Source organism: Rhipicephalus sanguineus, chromosome 1 (genome assembly GCF_013339695.2).
Source record: "Rhipicephalus sanguineus isolate Rsan-2018 chromosome 1, BIME_Rsan_1.4, whole genome shotgun sequence".
Classification (NCBI taxonomy): Eukaryota; Metazoa; Arthropoda; class Arachnida; order Ixodida; family Ixodidae; genus Rhipicephalus; species Rhipicephalus sanguineus.
The window spans coordinates 263,642,269-263,652,495 of record NC_051176.1 but is presented as its reverse complement, the minus strand read 5'-3'; the positions used below and the strand labels follow the sequence as shown (position 1 = coordinate 263,652,495).

General features: G+C 49.0%; 1 protein-coding gene across 1 annotated transcript; it reads left to right on the top strand.

Annotated features, from left to right (window-relative positions):
- Positions 1-7,498: 7,498 nt before the first annotated feature.
- On the top strand, positions 7,499-9,435 carry LOC119388075 (uncharacterized). Its single transcript, XM_037655701.2, has 2 exons — positions 7,499-7,902; positions 8,486-9,435. Exons 1-2 carry the CDS (start codon positions 7,533-7,535, stop codon positions 9,253-9,255), a joined length of 1,140 nt encoding a protein of 379 aa, XP_037511629.1. The 5' UTR covers positions 7,499-7,532; the 3' UTR covers positions 9,256-9,435.
- The last annotated feature ends 792 nt before the right edge of the window (positions 9,436-10,227 follow it).

Here is a 10,227-nt window from a genome sequence, read left to right as displayed (position 1 = left end):
TTTTTATCTTATTGCTTTTCGAGAGGCATTCAAAGTCGTGGTGCAGAGACGTGCAAGGGCTACAGAATATAGCGCAAGCCTTCACCTCCTCGAGAACAATTTCAAGACAGAAGATACGCTGGACCAGAGGAAAAAAAGGCAGTGCTGCTTACGCAGACAAAGCGCCGACAAATTGAATGTCGGAAGCCACAGGCTTTCAGAAGATTGTTTCGTTTGTTGAAGGAAAGGAGCACCATTTAACTAGTGAAAGGAGTCTGTAGCCTCACGGGTGGTACCAGGGGAGAAGAAGGCGAGGAAGGGGGTGTTGAAACAGTGTGGGGGCATGCCTCCACTGGTTTCGAACCTGTGGGGGTGACCTTTCCATGTGGCGCGGGGCTCTAGCGCCCCGTTTATGTCCTCAGGAAATCCCCGAGTGCATGTCGGGCGGACTCGGCTCGGCGCCCCCTCCCAAGTGGCTCCCGGGGCACTTGTACCCCCGGGCCCCCTCTAGTTACGCCACTGTGTGTGTGTTGGCGCCGTGTTGAGCCGCGGCCGGTGTGATGCTGCGGCGAGACTTTGCTCCCCATAATTGAAAACCTTGCGCGCGCCTATGCTTGAAGGGCATTGATGATCTTCCATGACAGGCGTTCGTCTATTGAGCTGAATTTCTATTCTGTATTACTCAACCGAAATTTCAAATCGTTTTCGCTAATTGTTATTTTTTTTTACTGAAATGCAGTTTTGCTTACCGCTTTTGGCTTTTCGGTGACATCAGTGGGCCATAGGTTCAAGCACAGACTGCTTGCTTCTGGTAAGGTGATTCCGCGAACTTCTTAAAACAGATGTTCTCACTCGCAGCTCATGCATGCACGCCAAATAAGGGCAAATAACAGAAATAAGCTCTCGTACGCTAAAAGATGTACCAAAAGTGCACATCTTTTGACGCATATTAACCATATGAGGGAATATATCATATGGCTGATATACAGATAGAAGGAAAGAAGTCACAGTTTTGCCGCAAGGGCGAATCAATTAATGCGATAGCAGCAAATTGAAATGTTAACGAACAAATATTAATTGTTGGGATTTTACGTCCCAAAACCACGATGTGATTATGAGGGATGCCGTAGTGGAGGGCTCCGGAAATATTGACCATCTGGTGTTTTTAACGTGCTCCTAAACCTAAGTACACGGGCATCTAGCATTTCGCCTCCATCGAAATGCGGCCGGGATTCGATCTCGTGACCTTTGGGTCAGCAGACGAGCACCACAGCAGCAACTAGACCGCCGTGGCGGGTGTTATACGAAAGAAGGCTAGCAGCTCACTCTTTCAGGAAACGCGGCAGCTGCAGCGAGCGAAGTGACCTGCTGTCCACGGCTTCCATGCAAACATTTCGATGAGAGCACAACACGTGCAAAGCTATGAGCCATATCTGCTGATCTCCTCTAGAGATTCGCGGGCGACCACACCCCGTATGTCAAAGTACGCATTTCCTTCCGGTGACACGCAACCCCCCCCCCCCCCCCCCGCTCCGGCTGCCATCGCCATGCGCCTTTCGTGCGACGAAAGATGAGCGGGGTGTTTCCTCTCTACTTGAGCAGCGATCGACGGCAGCCCTCGCACGCTTTAACTCACAGATAGAACATACAACGCGCGGGGCGATGTTGTCGATTTGGACTTTACACGGAACATCACGGTGACGCTGCCGACGGTGAGAACCCGCCGAGAGTGTCCATATAATTGCTATCGCAATAAAACCAAAGATGATTGCATTGTCCTAGGTAGGTGAGCGTGCGTCTCCTTCTCTATAAGTCGGATACAATTTTAGAAGGCAGCGGCATTTCCTTCTCAAAGGCGAATGAACACAAGCCTGCACCAAATGGGCGCGCTCTCGAAACTGACGTCATGAGCGGGACGGCCGGTGGCTCCGCCTTCGGAGAACATCGGCGCGTGCATGAGCGGGACTATTTCTTTAGTCGCGTAGGCGATCGGCATCCGCGCTTCGGTCGTCTGGGCGGGGCCTCTCCTGCCTTCTTAAGTTGTATCCGACTATAATCAGCCCGAGGTGGGCAGCGTTCGTGCTTCACGCAGCGACGGTCGTAGCGGCTGAACGCAGAGGCAGCCCACGTGCCCTGTCTTGCCGAGCTCGCGACGGGCGGCCGGCCAGCAAGAAAGAAAAGAAGGAAAGAAAGTTTTGTCTCGAAAGGCGAAGCACTGAAAGCGGCAGCAAGGTTTAGCGTAGCGCTTGGATGGGGTTTTCTGTTATGCGTGTGTGCGACACGTCGGCTAGAGAGGCTGCGCTCGGCAACCTTATCCCTGAACCCTGCCGGGGAGCCGAGGCGTTTCCAGAATTTTTTTTCTGTGAGGAGGGAGGGGTGAATCTCACACCCCTTTTATGTGTGTTCGTGCGTGTGTTTGTGTAGGTGTATATACATACACATACAAAATTTTAAAGATCGGGTCGTTTGACCCCCCCACAATCTTTTTCTCTAGCGACGCCACTGCCGGGGAGATAATTACACGTGCTTGCGCCACGCGCCTGCGGCGTATCGTCATGTACACAGCAGTAGGACCAGACCTCCCAGTCAACCATTTACGACTCCTGTCCTGGGCACCTCAAGCCAATGGAGCAGCATCGTATTATCTGGAGCTACTCGGATCTTGCGGAGCACCGGAGAAAGGCGATAGCCACCCTACGTCTGGGCCTCAGGATTTAAACGCCTTGCTTGTCCCTTCCCACTGGTCCTTCCGAGAGACGACGCCTCACACTGCACTGCCTACTATTTACAGCGGACTGAATGTTCTACAATATTTGAACCGCTTCCCTCCTCTGAATCTCCCGCGCCCTGATGGATTCCCTTTTACGGGAAGTGGTAGCATCTCCACTTTTTTTAAATATAAATAACGTTTATAACATTTCGTTTCGTCGTTTTCCGAACCGCGATGACTGATGCAAAAATCCAGCTGGGTGTGTCCAGATAAGATCGAACACGAGGTCCTGGTCACCATTCCCGATTTTGATGAAATTTACTGTAGGTATAGGCATTACACCCATAACAATGGTTTCGCAGTTAGTTTTGTGAAAAAAAATTTTGTTAGCCTGAAAAAAAATATACAGATTTTGGCCGCAAAAAACGCTTTTTCGCCAATTTCGCGGTTTCTGAATTTTGAGCGCACTTAGGGAAAAAACGGTGCACTTCTTCGTCACAATATTTATTCCCCTTAAAGAACAAGTGAAATACAATCTTATGAGTCTATTATTTTCATTGCTTGCCCAAGCACTTTTGAAGGAAAAAATCACAAACTTGGCAAATTGCACAAAATACCTTTATTTCAGGAATTTATTGCTACAAGCAAGTTAAAGTGAGGATAATAAAAATCGGTACATATTAACTTTGATACTTTCGCTCTCTTTTAAAATAATTTGCGCGGTTTTATCGCGCTCCGTTTTACTCGATAAGTGGGCTGAAACGTAAGTGATTTACCAAAAACGCCGAACTTTGAAAATGATTTTCTCAAAAAGGCCATTTTTAATTTTTTTTTAAATCTCTCCGATTGAAGTCAAGGACGCCATCTACCATTCTGCAGAAAAAAACGTTGCATTATTTTAGTTGCTAACAAGTTATAGTGCGTCAAATGTGACCATGCCAGCCTAGCGGCCGCGTCGTTCGTTTTGTGCTGAAACTCGGATATAAATTGTTAAAAATACTTGTACATGACATAATCACAAATCAGCAGCTCCACACCAACAAATGCGCAGCCAGGTGTCATGGTTCAGCAAGCTTTGTCTTGCGATCAGCCGCTTGACAAACCCGCAGCAGAGGCCGCTCGATGCTGCGGGCACTCAGATTACATGAGTGCCGCTTCGACTGCGGATGAGCTCCCCTTGCGCGCCAAACTACGCTCAGATGACGGACGTGAGAAGGAATGCATCACTGTGAAAGTTAAAGGTTGTTAAGTGCCAATAAATGCCATAGTATGCAACGAAAACTCTGCCGGCAATTTCCCAGTGAGCGCCTCCAGTAGGGCGCTCATGTGTTGCTTTCTCTCTTCGGATGGCCTAAATATAATTATAGGTTCATTCTGTGAGCAACATATGACACAAAAGAAAACCATTGACATCTAAAGAAAGCTGTCATACGTACTTCCGATGGTCGAACAACTTAAACTGCAGTTGTTCTTCATCTCGTGCCAGAACACTTGTGTCAGCCGGCTGTGAAAAGAAGTGTGTCCAAGTTATGTGCTTCATTAAAGAACCGCTTTTACAATACTGTATTGTTTTGCGTCCGCAGATAGAATATTCAACGCCAGTCCAGATTTTATCACGATATTTCGCGGCTTCGGGCATAATAGCAGGGGGAATAAATACATGCGTGCTGTATTCAAGGCACTCACTGGGAAATTGCTGGCAGAGTTTTCGTTGCATATTATGACATTTGTTGGCACTTAACAGCCTTTAACTTTCACAGTGATGCATTACTTCTCTTGTTTGTCCTCTGAGCGTAGTTTGGTGGTTTGGCGCGCAAGGGGAGCTCATCCGCAGTCGAAGCGGCACTCATGTAATCTGAGTGCCCGCAGCATCGAGCGGCCGCTGCTGCGGGTTTGTCATGCGGCTGATCGCAAGACAAAGCTTGCTGAACCATGACACCTGGCTGCGCATTTGTTGGTGTGGAGCTGCTGATTTGTGATTATGTCATGTACAAGTATATTTAACAACTTATATCCGAGTTTCAGCACATAACGAACGACGCGGCCGCTAGGCTGGCATGGTCACATTTGACGCACTATAACTTGTAAGCAACCAAAATAATGCAACGTTTTTTTCTGCAGAATGGTAGATGACGTCCTTGACTTCAATCGGAGAGATCTTAAAAAAAATTAAAAATGGCCTTTTTGAGAAAATCATTTTCAAAGTTTGTCGTTTTTGGTAAATCACTTACGTTTCAGCCCACTTATCGAGTAAAATGGAGCGCGATAAAACTGCGCAAATTATTTTAAAAGAGAGCGAAAGTATCAAAGTTAATATGTACCGATTTTTATTATCCTCACTTTAACTTGCTTGTAGCAATAAATTCCTGAAATAAAGGTATTTTGTGCAATTTGCCAAGTTTGTGATTTTTTTTCTTCAAAAGTGCTTGGACAAGCAAGGAAAATAATAGACTCATAAGATTGTATTTCACTTGTTCTTTAAGGGGAATAAATATTGTGACGAAGAAGTGCACCGTTTTATTCTTAGGTGTGCTCAAAATTCAGAAACCGCGAAATTGGCGAAAAAGCGTTTTTTGCGGCCAAAATTTGTATATTTTTTTTTCAGGCGAACAAATTTTTTTTTCGCGAAACTAACTGCGAAACCATTGTTCTGGGTGTAATGCCTAGACCTACAGTAAATTTCATCAAAATCGGGAATGGTGACCAGGACCTCGTGTTCGATCTTATCTGGACACACCCAGCTGCAAGAGCGTCGCAGGAAAAATGAAAACAAACAAACAAAAACCTAGGGGGCGGGAGTCGTATGGACACTGCAGAGTTACTGTATATGGCTCCTTTACAGTAGCTCTTGGACAGTGGCCGTTACTGAAGAGGTGAACCCTTAGCCCCGTTGCAAAAGCCATTCAGGGGGTATCACTTGTGGGCACTAGTCGAGAGCCTTTGCGTCGGGAAGGTACTACGCCTCTTCGCCCCTGTCAGATATGGACCCGTCAGACCGGCTAGCCATTCAACCATCCGGTGCCCGCGCGGGACACTTTCTCATCCCTGGAAAAGCTGCCTTACGGCCTTCGGGCGTCGTTCAAGAGGGACGGTGTCCCCCATCAGCCAAGCGCCTTCCCGAAATGATGAAACGCCAGACTAGCCGGACGAAGGTCATTCAGGGAAGACAGAACCTGTGGGGTTTCCCTATTGGCTGAAAATGGCACCTGTGCCAGCTCGACGACTGGCTGAAACTGACGTGACCCCAGACGACCAAAGCGGTTAGCGGTTACAAGCAAAAACTTTTGTGAGTGGAGGTCGGATAGCACTGATACGAGACTGATGCCAGTCTGATACCATGCCGCGGGCCGCAGCGTCCTATTGCTACAGAAGACTTACGTTCGACCGCTTTTAAAGGGACACTAAAGAGCAAAACGATTTTTCTCGCATTTGGCACGATGCCAAAAACACCACGCTTGTTGCAAGAAGACGCTTAATAAGCGAGAAAATGCGCGAAGCTTTTGGCGAAGCTTGCACTAAGTCGCGCAATGCTTGAAACAGCGAAACTGGACGATTCTGAAGTCTAATCTGGTTGCCTCTAGGTCGTTGCTAGGCATTAGCTAGGTTAGTCACGACACGGATGTCCAAACTCCAGAACCGAGTGTTTGCACCTCTTATAAATCTACGGGCACGTCGTCGTTGGCGTATGGCTTCCATCGCTTCGGGCCCTTCTCGCAGCCGCCGTTGCCTTTCTCGTTCCCTAGTATGGCAGCTTCGCACTATAGTCGTGCCAAGCCTGAAGGAAGAGCGCAACTGGGTGGCCTTCGTTGTTTCTCGTCTCTCTCTTTCTCTCTGTGTCTTTATTCCCATTATTTCTTTCAATTTTTCTCTCTCTCTCTCTCTTTTTTTCTATAGCTTTCTCTCTCTCTTAGTGAGCCAGTGGTGAGTAGTGGGATCTGCCCAATTTCTGTGGCACATACCCGTTCATGATGATGATAGTTTTCTGACACCCGGCCAAGGTGGTCTAGTGGTTGTGGTGCTCGACTGCTGACCCGAAGGTCGCGGGATCGAATCCCGCTCGCGGTGGCCGCATTTTCGATGGAGGCGAAAATGCTTGAGGCCCGTGTATTTAGATTTAGGCGCAGGTTAAAGAACCCCAGGTGGTCGAAATTTCCGGAGCCCTCCACTACGGCGTCCCTCATAATCATATCGTCGTTTTGGGACGTTAAACCCCATCAGTTATTATTATTATTAGTTTTCTGATAGGCCGCACAAACTGCGGCTAGGTAAAACAGCTTCGCTGTTAAAATAATTTTGGAACACATGATCGACATATTGGTGGTTTTCCGAATCGCCACGTTAATGATTGTGGTTAATTAATTAACAAGGTATCCTCCTTGTGTCACAGGAATTCCTAGAGGGCCATGCATACGTTCATTATGCTAAAGCACAATGAAGAAGCCCCGAAGTAAAGAATACTTTGAGTATTCAGTGTAATTTCTAATTATCTCAATATAACTTTGAAATATCATTTTATTGCTCATATGCATCGACAGCAGGTAATAAAAATGGTCAGTGTTTTCAGGTTCCCTACAGTTATGGCATCAGGAGGATGGCACCAGACCAGACCTGTATAGGTAAACATTGAACGGTGGGATGCGTCAGCGTAATTCCGTGAGGGCTATTTGCAATAGGGACACCATCGATTATACCACGCGAATCGCAGATGGCTAAATCTTGGAGTTGGTATTCGGCAGCAGAGCGGCGAGCGTCGAGCACGCGCTTTCGAATAAATACTTTGTCGTCGTTGCTGCTGCGCTGCCAGGGAGGTTGAAAAAGTGTTGAGCCGCGGCCCGTCCGCGCCATGCTGTCGCTGCGACTATCGGTTCTCCTGCCGCTGTTGGTGGCGCCGTCGGGCGGCGCCCGCTGGGCCTGGGGACCCAAGGCGGAGATATCGCAGTACCTGCGGAACATATCGTGGCATCACGACTCGCATCTCTCGGAGGAGTTGCGCAAGTCGGTGCTGGACATCCTCGAGCGACAGCCATCACCGGGCCTGCTGCACCGACGTCGAGTGCCGTTTCGGCCTGTCGGTGACCTGCAGGCATTCGGCAGCGTGGCAACGAAGGAGGCCCGGCAGCCGAGGATCCGACCGGAGCACCGCTCGGGATTGCCCGTTGGCGGTTCCATTCTCGCTGCCAAGAACAGCCCGCCAAACATGAAATTTGAGAAAGGTGCGATTTCATCCGTCAACCCACGTGGGCATGATTCTGGCTCACTTCTACACAATGCCGCCAACCGAGATGCTGCACTCGTACAGTTGGGTGGTATTAAATACATACTTTACACGCGGCAGTACAATTGATTGTAATGCCCTACACCAGTTTCATCTTTGTATTACCACTTTCTAGATTTTGTCTGACAGAGGAGGGGGTCTGATGTTAAACTCTCGATGGAATACAATAGCGGATCAGTGGACTTTCAGGTTGTATAGTTACTGCTATTGTGAAGATTTGTAGAAGTTGTTCATGCGTTGAACAGATGCATGATGGCATTACTCGCTTATTTATGGCTGGATAGCGACATGAGCGCTACCAAATTTAAACTTGTGTCCTCGCTTGCTATCACGATTCGCTTTAAATTTGCTTCAAGTTTCGATAGAAGCAGAAAAACAAATAACCTACTTATTGCACGTCCGTGCACGGGAATTCCTCGTAACAATCCGTTGCAACTAAAGACTACGAATGAATGTCGAGTGCTCCACGCAGTTTTATTTGGAGAGGCGCTATAGTGCTGATCCTGAATTCTCATTCACAGGCAAGCCGCATATCTACGACGTACACCTCGGCAAGGGCTTACAACTGTACTGTAGCGTCGCATACCAGTCCCAAGTGTCCATATTCTGGACGCTAAATGGCAAACCACTGGAAGACTACGACTCCTTGTCTGAGGAGACTGTGCCGGAGGGGCGTGTTTCCAGCGTTCTCATCAGGAGCTTGACGCGGTTGCCAACGATGACTGGGGTGTACACGTTCAACTGTACCACTCTAACTGACTACGACCTGGCCACTGTGCACGTGGACGTGACTGTGCCGCTCAGCGACGCATGCAAGCAGCAGGGCACGGAGTGTTCCGAGCGGATGGCCGTCTGCAGGGGCGCGTCGTGTGTCTGCGATGGTTACTACAAGGTGCGACTCCTCTCAAAGCACGTGACCTGCCGCAGCGAAGCCTACCTGGAGACGCCCTGCATGTACGACGAGCAGTGCTTAAACACTACCGACCACAGCGAGTGCACCAGCCGAGGCTGGTGTGCCTGCCTGAAGGGCTACGGTCGCACTGAGGACCACAAGTGTGTGCCGAAGGTCGGCGCGCGTTCGCGTTGCAATTCAGAAGAGGAGTGTGCCGATTATGATGCTACGTGCATTCTAAATCACTGCACCTGTTTTAGCCACAAGAAAGAGCTTAACGACCGCTGCGTGAACCTAGCCGAACACTTGGAGGGAAACAAGCTGCCGTACGGCAGCGGAGTGCGCCTGTCCCCTGCGGCGGTGGTCGTCGTTCTAGCGGCGCTACTAAGGTTAGCGTAGCGCCAGTGTTATGTGCGCTGTACATTGGCGCGGCAGTGGCCGGCCGGCGGGTCACAGCGTCGCTAGAAAGAACTGCGGCGAGTGGGGCCCATGTGGCTGGACCTGGATTCGTCGAGGTGGTGCAGATGGCGCTGGACTTGAGGCGGGGCAATTGTCTCTCGGAATGTATAAACCTGTGTAGAACACATACCCAAAGTTTCGTTTTGTAACTTGGTTGCAGCGCAGTCATCTGGCGGTCCTTTGAAAGTGCATTATTTCGGTGTTGTTGAACAGAGTAAGATCATTGCCACAAGATTTGGTGTTCATGGGCACCCTACATCAAATTAGGACAACACGATATGACAGGCATACGACTGTCGCCTGAAACAACTCCACGGTTGTCAGCCGCCTACAAATGCGGTATAGCGGATTCGAGCTTTTCGCAGCGAAGCTCTGTGTGGCCTGACGAAACAGAAACTCCTCTGTCCTATACGTGCGCAAAAACTCCTAGCGCGTACGTGCCACAGAAATTAAGCGAACGCCACCACTCACCACTGGTCCACTAAAAATGAAGGAGGGAACACACGGGCGGCAAATGCCAACTAAGACGGACGTAGCCAATAATTGAGAAAGACTTTACTGAACCGTCGGGATTAACCCAGGGATCAAAAAAATTGGGGGACCCTTAAGCTTCGCCTTTAAGAGTTGAACGCAATAGCGAAATCCGGTCCCTAGTGCGCACTTCAACCACTAAGTGCATACTTAGTAATGTGTATTGTTACACACACGCGCACACAGACACACGCGCGCGCGCGCGCGAATGGTACATACAGGTAGGGTGGATACAATTTTTTGATCTAAAGCAAGAGTCGCATGGCCTCCAAGATACACGCCGCCCGCTCGCCATCTCGGAGGCCATGAAGAGTCCCACAATGCCTCACAGATGGCAGCACATTATCTAGCGTTTGCTGTTTGCTTGATCAATTCCTCCTC